General features: G+C 37.8%; 1 protein-coding gene across 1 annotated transcript; it reads right to left on the bottom strand.

The window, feature by feature from the left end:
* Positions 1 to 4,172: 4,172 nt before the first annotated feature.
* LOC143590590 (delta(24)-sterol reductase-like) lies at positions 4,173 to 9,491 on the bottom strand. The gene is made up of 3 exons (XM_077071026.1): positions 9,430 to 9,491; positions 5,533 to 6,796; positions 4,173 to 4,645 (listed from the first exon to the last, which is right to left on the bottom strand). The coding sequence occupies exons 2-3, from the start codon at positions 6,778 to 6,780 to the stop codon at positions 4,202 to 4,204; spliced, it is 1,692 nt and encodes a 563-aa protein (XP_076927141.1). The 5' UTR covers positions 6,781 to 6,796; positions 9,430 to 9,491; the 3' UTR covers positions 4,173 to 4,201.
* Between the last annotated feature and the right edge of the window lie 6,008 nt (positions 9,492 to 15,499).

Raw genomic sequence — 15,499 nt, 5'->3', positions numbered from 1 at the left:
CACCATCTTCCTTCCATCACCTTCTCCAATCAGATCTGCGACCTTCTTCAGGGTTTACATTAAGTCAGATCTGCGACCTTCTTCAGGGTTTCCGAATCCAACATCGTCTCTCACTCGTGTATCACCGGAAGCTATCATCTCCGTCAATCAAACCGTTCAAATCTCACATAACCTCAGTGTTCTAATTGCCATAAACTTCAAGAAGGAAGTGGTAAAAGTTCTCAACTCGAAACTACCGACACCGGATCTGTTTCTGCCCTTCTCCTGCAGAATCACCGGATCTGTTTCTGTTTCTCCGGCAGAATCACCTTCGAAACTACCGTATAAGCTTCCTCGGGCAGTGTGTTAGTGTCCACGGGAATAAAGTTATTATTATTTTTTGCTTCCGTTGGGGGTCCCAAAGCAAAAGAGTGAGCTTCTTGTAACCTGGCTGCCGTTGAGCTGTATTCATCATCTTCACGGTATACTCGTTCCTTTCTCACTATTATTATTATTAGTATTTATTATTATTATCATTAGAACATACGTGATCCGGATCTTTGGAGTTTATTTTCATTTTAAGATCTCTTGACTATTATTGTTATTGCTACACACTATTATTATTATTATTATTATTATTATTATTATTAGTTTTTGTTACTATTATTATTATTATTATTATTATTATTGATTTGGTGCTCTGTTGCTTGTGTTTGTGTGATTAGTTGCAACCATAGAGTGTAGGAACCATGACTATTACTTGAGACCATGTCTTGAAACGAGGGGTGTAGGATAGAGTAAAGATAGGGAGCGTATATTGCGTTTGGCTTCTTGGAATGTAGGAACATTAAATGGTAAGTTGCTAGAATTGGTAGATGTGCTTAAAAGACGTAGGGTTCAGATAGCATGCCTCCAGGAGACTAAGTGGAAAGGACATAGAGGGGATGAGTGTAATGGGTATAAGTTGTGGTACTCGGGGTCTGATGGAGCTAGGAATGGAGTGGGGTTTCTAGTGGCTAAGGAAATACACACTAGTGTGGTGGAGGTGATAAGACATAATGACAGGATTATGGTGTTGAAATTAGTACTAGGAGAGGAAGTTGTGGCAGTAGTCTCCGCCTACGCGCCTCATGTAGGCCTAGGGGATCAGGAAAAGAGAGAATTTTAAGATTGCCTAGACCCAGTGGTAGGGGGCATACCTAGGGGGAGAGGATTTGCATAGGAGGTGATTTTAATGGACACATTGGTAAGGCTAACGATGGTTTTCAGGCCGTACATGGGGGTTTCGGTTTTGGTGATAGGAATGAGACCGGAACAGATCTTCTAGAGTTTGCGGTGGCACATAACCTAGGTATTATAAATTCTTTTTTTAGGAAACAAGATTCTCATTTAATCACTTTTAGCAGTGGCAAACGCGACACGCAAATTGACTACCTTTTGATGAGGCAAGGAGACCGACGTTGGTGGAAGGACTGCAAAGTCATACCTGGGGAGGCAGTTGTGACTCAACATCGACTACTAGTGACAGATATAGCTTTCAGAAATAAGCTGACTGTTCGAGAGAAGAAAGGTACACCGAGAATTCGATGGGGAAATTTGAAGGACGAAAATCTCCTACTGTTTAAGGATAAACTCATACTGCATACGCGGGCTCGACTAAATGGGGACTCAACTCATATATGGGAAGTTATGGAGACAAAGATCATCCAAGTAGCAAAGGAGACTCTCGGGGTCACAACAGGAAAGACAAGTGGGCATAAGGAGTCTTGGTGGTGGAATGACGCAGTGCAAGACAAGATAATGGACAAACAAGGATGTTTTAGGGAGCTAATGAGGTGCACGAATGAGGAGGAGCGAGTGGAATTGAGGGACAACTACAAAACGGCCAAGATAGAGGCGAAGAAGGCAGTGGCGGAAGCAAAGAATGCGGCCTTTAAACGGATGTATGAAAGTCTAGAAACAAAAGAGGGGGAACATGCTATGTTTAAGATTGCCAAAGCCAGGGAGCGTAGAAGGCAAGATCTAGGACCGGTGAAGTTCATAAAGGATACAGATGGGCATGTACTGGTCAAGGAGCAGGACATCAAGCTAAGATGGCAAACCTACTTCCACAATCTTTTTAACAATGGGAGAGCTTACCAAGAAGAACATGACAACACAAACTTTCAACGACAACAATCGAATAACTTCTACTGCCGACGGATCACACGAGAAGAGGTGAAGGATGCACTTAGGAAGATGGGAAGGTCTAAGGCGGTTGGCCCAGACAACATACCCATCGAGGTGTGGAAGTGTCTGGGGGAGGAAGGAGTCATGTGGTTAACTACTCTGTTCAATAGTATTCTCAAATCACGTAAGATGCCAGATCAGTGGAGGAGCAGCGTTGTAGTTCCTATCTATAAGAACAAAGGAGACGCCCAATGTTGTGGTAACTACCGAGGAATCAAACTACTAAGTCATACTATGAAGCTATGGGAAAGAGTGATTGAGGTTAGACTTAGACGGGAAACTCAGGTTACAGTCAACCAATTTGGCTTCATGCCGGGGCGTTCCACCACAGAGGCAATACACCTGATAAGAAGATTAATGGAAAAGTATAGGGAGAAGAAGCGTGATCTACATATGGTGTTTATTGACCTAGAAAAGGCCTACGACAGTGTGCCACGACAGGTGCTCTGGGAGTGCTTGGAGGGTAGAAGAGTGCCCAGGAAATACATAGAGATAATTATGGATATGTATACCAGGAGTGAAACAAGTGTCCGTGCGCCAGTGGGGGATACTGATTTCTTTCCTGTAGAGGTAGGTCTTCACCAGGGTCAGCGTTGAGCCCGTTTCTTTTTGCAGTAGTCTTGGATGAGTTGTCAAAGTCGATTCAGGGGACTCTCCCGTGGTGCATGATGTTCGCAGACGATATTGTGTTACTTGCTGAGAAAAAACAAGATCTAAACATAAGGCTTGAGGAGTGGCGAACAACCGTAGAGACAAAAGGTTTAAAGATTAGCCGATCTAAGACGGAGTACCTCCACTGTGATTTTGGTGGGATAAACGACAAGAAGACGCACAAATCACAATTGAAGGGCAGGTGGTCCCGCAGGTAACGAAGTTCAAGTATTTAGGATCATTTGTACAGAGCGATGGGGAATTAGACAGTGATGTGACCCACCGAGTTCAGGTAGGATGGTGTAGATGGAAAGCAGCCACATGTATATTGTGCGACAAGAGTTTCCCGACTAAACTAAAGGGAAAATTCTATAGGGTGGCAGTTAGACCTGCAGTGCTATATGGAACAGATTGTTGGGCCATCAAGAAGGCACAGGTGCGGAAGCTGGAGGTAGCAGAAATGAGAATGCTACGTTGGATGTGTGGGCACACAAGGCTAGACCGAATAAGAAACGTTGTGTTTCGCGAGAGATTAGGGGTGGCGAACATAGCAGACAAGATAAGAGAGTGGAGATTGAGATGGTTTGGACATGTAAAGAGAAGACAGACGACGAATCCTGTTAGATCCGTAGAAAACATTACTATAGAGGGGAGGAGGGGTAGAGGACGACCGAAATTGACTTGGGATGAGAGGATTAGGCATGATTTGATAGACCTAAACCTCTCCGAGGACATGGTTGAGGATAGGAATTCGTGGAGAAGTGGAATTAAAGTTAAGGATTTTTAGAGAGATTTGAATACCTTAGGGCTTAGACTTAACTTATTTAGGTCACATACCATAATAGTATTTCCCTTACATATATTATTATTATTATAATTATTATTAGCTTTTATATAGCTGTTAAACTGTGATCTTATTATTAATATTATTATAATTAGTAGTAGTTTTTATATAACTGTTAAACTTTGATTTCCTTTATTTTGCTTCATACACATGTACTTAGAGCCGAGGGTCTCTCTGGAAGCCACCTCTTTATCCCTTTGGATAGAGGTACGGTGTGCCTACATCCCACCCTCCCCAGACCCTACTTATAGCTTTGCTGTCGGTGGGATTTTACTGGGCATGATTGATTGATTGATTTTCATTTGAGTTTTATTTATATAAACCCCTCAGTTTGTTGGTCAACATCCAAATCATATATTCTAGTGGAATCAAATATTCAAATCAAACCAAGTTGTAAGAAGCTTCAAACAAGACCAAATAAAACCAAGTACGTGGATACAAGAAAACCAACAAATTCTAGCCTCCATTAACCACAACTAACCCTGAACTCGACAACGGCTAATCGGTTTCAGCATACGGGACGTCAACTTGCGCTTGCTCGGCTTCCTGAACCTCCTTCTCGGTCTTCCTACCTTTCTTACACTTATAATACACGCTCATAAACGTTCCCACAGCTCCATACTTGTTCCTGCACTGCTCGTAAAGCCCTGCATCAAACATCCTCCAAAAGTTTTTCTCGTTCAGTTCAGAAACTGCGTATTGTGGCTGGTACCCGTGGTTCTCGATTAGCCAACTTTCCATTCTACGAACTGCGTCGACTCCATCAAAAACCTCACCTCTTAACACGGGTCCTGGTGCATAGTAGACACCGACGTCTGTGTACATTTGAGCGTAGGGTGTGTCACCTTGTCTGCAATGTTCCTCAAATCCTGGCTCCGGGTACACCATGGTTTTGTATGGGAGCTTGTATAGGCGGTGTGGGCAAAGCCATAGGGGATATACCTGTAGATTATTATAAAAAGAGTGTAAGGGAATTATTATGTAATGTTTTTACATGAAGTAGTGGTGGGTTGGACGGCTTGGATAATGGGTCAAACAGGTCGGATCAAACACAGAATCTTTCGACCCGTTTAGCCGATTTCCCTTTAAAGCTATTTTTTGTAATGTGTTTCACATGAAAGTAGGGTGGCTTGGACGGGTTGGGTGACAGGTCAAATTCCGGTCTGCTCAAATTGGGTTCGAATTAAAACAAAATCTTCCGAACCTTTAGCCCATTTCCCCTTAAAGCTATTTTTTTAATGGTTAGGTGATTTGGGTGAAAGATCAAAACAAGTACTTTTGCTATGGGTCGAACAGGGATGGTGTCCAGTTTCAACCTTTTTATATAGATAATTAATGTCTTGAATAAGACCATTTGTTAAAATAATCATGTAACTTTTTTTAATAAAAAAAATTAAGTCGTTTTGAGCATTTGCAAACACTTTTTTTAATAAAAATTAAGTTCCACCAATGTGACTAAACCAACCATTTTAAAACTTTTATTAGCATGACCAATCAAAATAATGCAAACCAGACCATTTTAGCTAAATGGGTCAATATTAGCACCTCTAATTTTGACCCATTAGAGATACAACTATCCGAACCAATCTGTTCATAACTAAACGGGCCAACCCATTTTAAAAGCTTTTAAATGGTTTGACCAATATTGATAAAATACAGACCAACCCAGGCCGGTCCATTTTAGCCGAATGGTCTGAAATTATCACCTCTAATTTTGACCCGTTAACAAAAATAACTACCCAGACCAGCATATGTATAACTAAACACCCAAATAGCCACCTATAAACAAACAGGCAATGTAAAAAACTAAAAATAATAAAACATTTTACCTCCATCTCGCGATCAACCCATTCCAAAGCATCAGGAACCTTATAGAGAGGAACAAGCATATCTTGAATAACATGCATTTCATGATAATAATTTCTAATCGCTTCACCTTGTGTAGCTTTCAACAAAGAAACCTTTGGTGGCATCAACCATCCGAGTGAATATCTAAACCACCATTGATCAGCAAATGGCAGAATAAGCTTCCCTTCCCAATACAAACACCTTGTGTGCCTATGATAATATTCCCGAGTCGGAATGTACTCAACAAATTCCCCTTTTGTAAGTGCGGTTTGCGCATGCTGATAAAACCACGGTTTAAACCACCACCCGACGCTATTAATCTTGTTTCCTTTTTTCTTTGCTTCTTCTTTAGATGCGTATTTTCCCGTCATGCAAACACCTTCATGAGGATTGTAAATCATAGTTTCCACAAAATCAGGAACTTGTTCATTGTTTTCATCGCCGAAACGTGGAGCAAACGAGTCGATATATGCTTTTCCGAGTTCTTTAACGCTACCGCTAACGGGTGTGTAAGTTAATTTCATGTATTCTTTAATGGGTATGAGTTTGATTTCAGCAGATACTAATAAGCCCAAAGTTCCTTGAGACCATGGAATTGCATAAAACAGGTCGGAGTGTTCGTTATCTTTTGTGGCCCGAACAACCCGACCGCCAGAAAGAACGATTTCATAGGCCACAACGGTATCAGAAAAAAGCCCGCATAGATGAGAACTACCCTCGATACCGTACCCGTTGATCAGCCCACCAACGGTTAGATCATCGAGCTCAGCAACAACTGCGAGCGCAAGGTTCAGTGGGACCGTGGCCCGTGTGATTTGACCCATGTTGACCAATGGCTCACATTTTGCAATCATGCGTTCTTGGTCGATTTCAAGAATGTTGCGGAAAGCCGAAAGGTCAACTTCGAAATGGCGGGCCCGTTTGTAGTCAACGTTTCTCATTCCAACAGCAATCCAGGGTTTTCGGGCTGTGCATACGAGCCCGTCCTTTGATGGGTTTCTTTCTGCGAGACGTTTAACTACTTTTTTGACGTTTTCGTCGTGTTCCTTTTGGCGTTGTTTGTATGACTTCCATTCGGATCTAACGTCGCCGAGATAAGTGAGGAAGTATAGAGTGAAGGAGATTGGAAGTACAACAAAAATGACAATAATCCATCTGAATTGGACAAAATAGTCAACCCAAATCTTCTTTCTTTTGGGGCGGAGCAATGGAGCTTCAAGATCAGGCATTTTGAGAGATCAAAATCTGTCACAATTATTTGTATCTTAGAAAAATAAAAAATGAATGCCTATAGTACATAAAGATAAGGTATAAACAGGAAAGTAGTATAGGTTAGCATAAAACCAAAAAATTACAAAAATATGAGGGGGTGTTTGACATTGAGTTTTAAATCGGTTATTTGATCAGTTTTGTTGCAGATACTTTAAAACTTTATATTTTACCCCTAATTTCCTATATATTATTACTAAATAATATCATTTTAAAAACACAACGCCAAACACCCCTTGATAATCTTTCATTAAATATAAGACCTCAATGTTTTCATAGCTATGTACACGCTACCCTGTTCTGGGCCCAGCCCAGTGGGCTCAGCCCAACCCCTGATCGGCCCAATAAACCGGGCCTAGAAAAGGATACCGGCTAAAAGGTATAATATTTATACAGTTTCATTTTTTTGTGAATCCAAAATAAATTTGTGGTGGTGGTTGGTGTTCTATACCCTTCAGCACATGCTTATATCTTAAGGGGATCCCTCACAACAATACAAGCATCATTTGCAGATATAAATATCACAATGAAGATCTATTTATAATCTACATGATAACAATAGATATATGAAAAAAATGTAGCAGCTGCCTTGGACCACAGAAACACTGAGCTATCCATGTGCACATGTGAAGACAGACAATTGCTTAATAATTGTATAAAGTACTGTTTTATCAATTAAATCTTGTACCCACAAAATATTATTGAAAACAACTCAACTACAAAAATAATAAACAACAATAACAAATAAACAAGCTAAAAACATATATAGTTCAGTTTCTCATTGGAAATCAAGTTTTAAGACAAAAAGAACACTAGTTTAGGAGGGGTGTTTGGATGTGCATTTAAGCTTATTATTGTGATTTAACATTGTAATAATCAGTGTTAAATGTTCAGGAATGTAGAATATTGAAATAAGCATAAAATGGCTAATTATCCTAGCTTTAAACAACTAGTTGTGTATGTTTTTTATTCCATAAATGGTAACAATCACTTTGAAAAGAACACATTCAAACAAAGACAGGGCAGTAAAATTGTTGAAATAAGTAGTCATTAATTGAATAATGTCTTACCAGATAAAAAATTGGATTCTATTGGGGACAGGTGAGTGCTGTCAATCAGAGATATTGCAGTACCAAAAGTCCAAAACTACATCCAACAATTATTCACATTATAGATCTACAGAACCCTAAAAATAGAGCACATGTATCAAAACCTTCAAATTTAGCACAGACATTACACTTAAAATCAGTATCACTACTAAACATCAACAAATTCACTTCAAAATACCATTGCATGCAGCAATCTAGCACTTTGTTTATGTTTGTTCATTAAGCTTTTATCAGACAACCGAACTGTCACGAACAACTAACCATAATTAACCAAACAAAATTTCTTGATCATGTTCGTTCATTAAACAAATAAACTTGTTCGTGAAGGCTTCACGAACACAAACGAACTACAGATGAACACAAACAATGTTTTATTTAATTTAACTAACCGAGAACGGTCAGTGTCAACCTTTCGGTCCGGCTACCAAGTTTGCGATGATATTTTCTCTAATATTCATTTTTGTAGGTGAACTCTACATATTAATTAATCACATAACACTCACATATACTTCCGTTTTACAGTTAATAACTTAGCTGAAATCTATATTTTAAGATCATAAAAGTCATCCAAAACCTTTAATGACCAAACATAAACAAGCACATTATCGCACATTCACGAACACAATGTCTTGTCTGATTTAACCGAAAACAGTCAGTGTCAACGATTCGGTTACCAAGTTTGCGGTGATATTTTCTCTAACATTCAAATTTATATGTGAACTTTACACATTAATTAACCACATAGTACTCACATGTATTTTTCTTTTATAGTTAATTAATGGGTTTGGATCAAATACAAATTAAATTAACGTGCTAATTGTGCGAACCATGTAGTGTAATTATATATACATCATAGTGTAATTACACTACGATGCAATTACATAATTACACTACTTGTATATATAATTACACTACCTGATTTGCATAGTTAACACGTTAATTTAATATGTATGCTAACTTTCCCTTATAGTTAATAACTTAGCTTAAATCTATATGATAAGATCAAAAAAGTCACTATTAACCTTCAATAAACAAATAAACATTCACGAATATAAACAAACACATTATCAAACATTCACAAACACAACCGAACAAACGCAACCTCTGTTCATGTCCGTTCATCTCGTTCACAAACAGTTCGTCGACCGTTCAGTCCGTTTACATCACAGATCTGCAACTCGTTACAAGTTTCAAGCACTCAGATCTAAAACCTAACTAATTCCACTTCCGATAACTCATTAAACCTCATACACTAAACAAAAACAATAAATAATAAGCAAATTAGTATCAGTACATCACTAGTTCAACACGATAAACTTCACCGACCGATGAAACACGTAATAAATGGCAATAGATTTATAAAAATACAGATTATTATTATTATTATTCAACTTTATGAGTGTGCATGAGTGGAATCTTCGAGTTAATAGCTATTAAAATGTTAAATATTATTATTATTATTATTATTAAATGAAGAGGTTATAGAGATTAGGAGAATACCGGTGGATCCGAACGTAAACGGGTCGGACCTTCAGTGGCAGTGGGTGAAGTGTGAGTCGGTGGTTGAAGGTGAAGTAGTTGATTAATTGTTTATATAGGAAATAGAAAGCTGTAAAAGGACTACAATATTCCACTCATTATTGCACCAAATCAGTCACAACGTGTCAATGTTGTAATATTTTTTTAATAAACATAGAGTAGATTATAAATTTAGTCCCCAAAGATAGATATATTATAAAGTTATACCAAGCTTGAGGCTTATTTCGAGTATTTTTTAAAGCTTGAGCTCAGCTTGTTTTTTTATTTAAGCTTGGACTCGGATTGTTTTTTATTTATTAATTAATTTATATATGTTTTTGGTTTTTTTATATGTTATGAGAAAAACATTAAACGAGATTAAGTTTTGCTCGAGCTAGGTTGTGTAGTGTAAAACTAATACATAGAAGCAGTGTTTTGAAGGGTCACGGTATTTGGGCTGTTTTCTAAAAAGTCAGCCGGGTTTTGCGGGTGGCAGTCGGCCTGGACCCGGTGACCCGGCGGGTCAACAGGTAAAACCCAAGTTTTCCTAAAATCCAAAATGAAATGTGCATCCCAGTATTCAAACTTGAGTCATTTTCGAGATAGAAGCTTTAATAATTATCTCATGAGCCAACCAACCAAGCTTCATTGATAACTTTATTGATCAAACATAAATCATATGTATTTGAAACGTAATGTATAAAACATAAATAAACATTAAAGTTTGTTATTATTATGATTTTTGGTTATTATTATTTTTTATATGTATTATATTTAAATTATTCATGACGTCATCCGGGTCAAACACCGGAGCCCTCCCGCGTCGGTGCGACCTTTGACCCAGTAAGGTTTCCGGGTAGACATCCGGGCCAGGTCTGAAAACATTGCATAGAAGTCTAAAATTAGGCCAAACTTAAATTTACACAAGGCTCAGGCTTGACAAGTTGGACCAATGGGTTTGGGTTTTCTCCTAAGAGTGGAATGGAGATAATCAAAAGAGTCAGTGATCCATCAGTAATTCAAATAGCCTTAAAATTATAATAAATTAATAAGCCTACATCATTGATGAGCACATGTTAGTCACTTCACAAACATTTTGGATGTTTCAAGTTTAATAATTCATGATGGTAGTCTTTTGGTATGTTCAAATTCCATATGATATGATCACTTGCATTTTTGCTTTTTGTTGGCTATGATACAAAAGTTTTTGTTTTATCCTAATCATGTAAAAGAAATACACCCTACTATAAGTAAAATTTAACTTTACATGAAAACATTTCAAAATAACTTTCTTTTAATATAATTAAGGTTGGGCTCAACTAACAAAGTAAAACATATCAAAAGGCTTAAACATATTCAAGGTTGATTAACTTATATTGAAGTGGCTATAACATCCTAATTTATTTTCTATAAAATAGTTTACATTATTATGTACATAATTTTTTTTTATATCTATTGCACATTAATCATCTAAAATAAAAAAAGATAGACAAAACAATATTGACCTGTCAAATCAAACCAAATGATTCTTACAACACACAAATATGAAATATTACAAGTTTTGCCCTCATTTTTGGGCATTCATCTCAAACCCTAATATCCAACTCCTCATGAACCGTCTAAACCGAAAAAAGTCGACCAACTTGGTTTGTTTAAACTATGCTACGATGGGTCTATGCGGGATGGACTTCATAAGAAAGGACATGTGGAGTTGTGGGTTGTGTCACGTGACATCGTTATATTTCTATATATTTGTGATTTATATTCAATGTTCAAAAACACTGTAAAAAATTTCAGACAATACCATCTATAAAAAGTTGGATGTCAGAGTCTAACAAATTCAGTACCTTGGTTCAGTGGTTTGTCTCGTCAGTGACGGATCTAGGAATTTTTTTCAGATGGTGCACTGTTTTTAAATGCTTAAATGTCATAGAGTCATATACAAAAAAATTCGGTTCGGTTCGATGGTTCGGTTTATGTTTATATATGAAGTAATTATATGGTTTCTCGTTTCTTTTTATTATATTGACTTCTATGATACATGCGATTTCCAAACTTATGGCAAAATAAAACATGTCATTGAATTTTGAATATGGTTTGGTGTTTTCAACAATCAATTGAGTTAAGTAATCAGTTGAGCTAAACGAAGATTTTAATTTCAAAGTCAATATGTCTAAAAGTGGATGTTGGTTACTATTAAACAAACAGTGAAATGATTGAACAATCAATTGAAAATTAAAAAGAAAAAAAAACTAAACAACCGTTCAGCAGTCCGCCCCTGTGCCTATACAATAATTTCGAAACTCGAGGGTTCCCGTACACCCCCTGGTGCCTAGTGTCAATGCAAATCTGCCCCTGTGTCTCTTATTACATGTTAAATATTGTATGACATGGTACATATGCACTATTTAAGAAAACAGGACTAGAACAAGTCGGTTAAAGTTGAAGGGCATAAGTGCACATGAATTAAAAGATAAAGGATGGAAATGGGCAACTTCCAATTGAGTAGGCCCACGGACGTATCACGTGGTGCATGGTTTCTTTGTAGGGTGTGGGGATTGTGTATATAAAGATCTCGATGTATGGGGTTCATCAATAATTAATTAACTAAATAAATCAATACATGAAATGAATCACATGATAGTGTATTATAATGAATAAAAAAATAAGAGTGTTTTCTCAAATGCAATTTTTTAATTACAAAATGATGAATGTTTTTAGATTAAACTGAGTATTTAATTATTTGTCGTAGGTTTTATAAGAACGGCTACAATCTTCAATATGACTAGGTGGTTGTAGGTCGGTTTGCGGCTGCCCCAGGTGTGGAACTCTCAAACAATGTTTTAAAAACCGGTATTTTATGCGTATCGGATTTGACTAAAAAATGGTACAACCGGTTGAACCGGGTTGTACCGGAAGGTTCAACCGGGTTGTATAGTTTACCCTATAATTTTATATAAATGCAACTTTAACTCAAATATAACCCAAAAATATACGATTCCATTATAAAATATAATCCAAGAATTAATCCATATTCTAAAATAATACAAAAATACTTGTTTTTGAAACAAAGTTCTTTTAAAATAAAGGTATGCAATAGATTTATGGCATCGAAATGTTGTATACATATATGTTAAATAACTCAAAATACTTAGACTCTAAATGATGTTTTTTCCATCTAGAAGATTAGCATCATCACAAAAGCATCATATGTTCATAATAAATCATGAATAAGCCATTAATAAATATCTTTATTGAGCATGAGTATCTTAATTATAGACTATTAATAAATCAGCTTTTCCTGTTATTGATCAATGATCAAGCATACAAAATTATTATAATGGGAATGATGAAATCTCAACTGTAATGCTCTATAATTGATCGATCAAGCATACAAATATAATTATTAAACAAGGATTTAGAATTTTACCTTGGATTTTGCTCTATCAGTTGATTGTAATGGGAGATGGAATCGTTGTTTACTCTTCTGACTATAATCCTTATGTTGGCTAGGTTATCGGTTAAAAAAAAATGGGCCGCAAGCCCGCAACACAGCAGCTAAAAAATATTGGGCTAAAACCGGTTTGATGGTTCAAACCGGTATTTTGGAAAAAACCGGCGGTTCAAAGATCTAGTAAACCGCCCAATAAAACTGAGCTTAAAATACCGGGCATCCATACAAAATCCGGTAATACCGGTTGAACCGGCCGGTTCATACCGGTTTTTAAAACACTGCTCTCAAAAGAGTTGTTTCCGAAAGGCATAACTCCTAGTTTCTGGATCCTCCCGACGTCCACGTCCTCGGAGGAACATTATTTGACCAATGAAAGGTTGTTTATTGAATGAATAGATATGTTACAAAAGAGGCTCATTATATATTATGAGCAACATATTACACTTAGAACCCTCTACTGTAACACCCCGACCAAAGGCGGATTATACATCGGGGCGCCACATATTGTTTCATTACTCGTGACACTATTGGGTGTCAATATTTAATAAATACATTCATTCGCGCACGCGCAAAGTAGACATAAGATAACATAAATCATCATAAATAAATATATTATAAATCATAATATTCGAACAGTAAAAACTTGTCTTGATACATTTTAATCTAGGTCCAAAATAAAGAAAACTTCCTATGTGTCCACAAGCTCCAAAACAGCTACTGCAAACCTGAACATGTGTTAAAATAAACGTCAAACACTTGCGTGTTGGTGAGAAATCAAGTTTAATAGTTAATACATAGATAACAATAAATCTGCGCGCAACATGTGTATGTCTGGTTTTCAACAAGGGTGTAATCTGATCGGGACCAACTCTAAGATTCATAGACTGCCAGTGCTCACAATTGAGCTCACAAACAAGACAAACTGTGCATGTGTAAACAAAAGAGAAAATCATAAACGATAGTTCTCCCGTGTTCATCTAATGGTACCATGAGAACTGCGGAATAGACCGACAAGACGGTTAATGATCCACACATACAAATAAACAGCCAAGTCTACGTCCTCAACACATGGGATACTGCGCGACTAAAGTTCATAAACAAGTTTAAGACTCTAAGTTTGTATGAACACATGAACATCCCAAAACATTAAAAGCAAAAAGGGATTAGGTACGAGATTACTCACTTGATAAACGATGCGGTGTAAGATAAAGCAAGAACCAACTTTAAACAAGCACAAGTTAACCTATAAATAAGATTATCGTTTTAATGATTGGTTCTAAGTCTTGATTATAAGTTAGCATAATTAATAAGTAAATTATATATAATATATATTACCGGAAAAGCAGGGCAGAACAGGGAGGAAGACGGAGACAGAGAGGAAGGCGGCAGAGAGAGCAAGGAGGAGGTTAAATTAAGTGTTTGTGTGTGATGTGTTAGGAAAAATACTATTATTATTTATAGAGAAACCCTAGGGAACACAATCCCTAGAAAAGGGGAAAAAGATCTCAAAAAGTAAAAGATTCCAAAAGCAAAAGATATCAAAAGATATGGCAGCAGGGAAAAAGAGAAAAAGGCTGACAGGGAACAGTAAAAAGCATGGGCGGTTCAGATAAAGGTACTGGTCAAGCATGGAAAAAGCAGATCTCAAAAGATAATGTCAGTCACTTTTTCTGCCAACCAATGGGGTTGGTGCGCATGCTGCGCCGAAAGTGGCTTTTCAGACATAAAGCAGATTAGGTCAACAGCACAAAGATAAGACAACACAAAAGCAAACGGCTAGATTAAACAGAAGAAAACTCAAAGGGTTAAACGTGAGAAGGCAGACACAGAAGGTCAAGAGAGCGCGAGCGCGAAGGCAGACAGAACCAACCTTAACGCGTCGCGGGAAGAACTACATTTCTAAGCGCGCCGCGGGAAGAATCACATTTCTTAGCGCGCCGTGGGAGGAACTAAAATTCCTAGCGCGCCGCGGGAAGAACTATAATTCTTCGCGCGTCGAGGGATGAACTACGATTCTTAGCGCGCTGCGAGAAGAACTACAATCCTTAGCGCGTCGCGGGAAGAACTACCGTTCTTAGCGCGCTGCGAGAAGAATTACAATTCTTAGCGCGCTGCGAGAAGAGTTCGTCTCGCGTATCGCTGAAACAGGTGGTCTTCACGCAGGCTTCCTTGTAAAGAGTCTGGCGCGTGGAGCTGCGCAGACAACCTTAGGCGGGAAGGAACAAAGGACAGAGGTTCAAGGCTTAAGGGCGGGACGGCGACAAGAGGGAAAAGAAGGCGGAAAGAGAGAAGGAGAGGGACGGGACGGCGGAAAGAAAGAGAGAGAAAGAGGCGGGAAGGAAAAGTATATTATTATTATTAAAAGTAAAATATAAGTATAAATAAATATTAAATCATAAAAGAAAGAGATCGGATCAGAGAAACGGGTACCTGGGTCGGGTCGGATCGGGGCAGATGTTACAGTCTCCCCTACTTTAAGAAATTTCGTCCCGAAATTTATCTCGAAGTAGGTTGCGCAGAGAACAGGTGCGGGTACTTGATCTTCATTTGATCTTCCCTTTCCCATGTAAACTCGGCTCCGCGCTTGGACTCCCAACG

The sequence above is a fragment of the Bidens hawaiensis genome, unplaced genomic scaffold (genome assembly GCF_021521415.1).
Source record: "Bidens hawaiensis isolate Kalapana, Puna unplaced genomic scaffold, B.hawaiensis_p1.1 tig00038674_1, whole genome shotgun sequence".
NCBI lineage: Eukaryota > Viridiplantae > Streptophyta > Magnoliopsida > Asterales > Asteraceae > Bidens > Bidens hawaiensis.
Note: the sequence above shows the minus strand (reverse complement) of the source record. Positions and strands in the feature narration are given on the sequence as shown.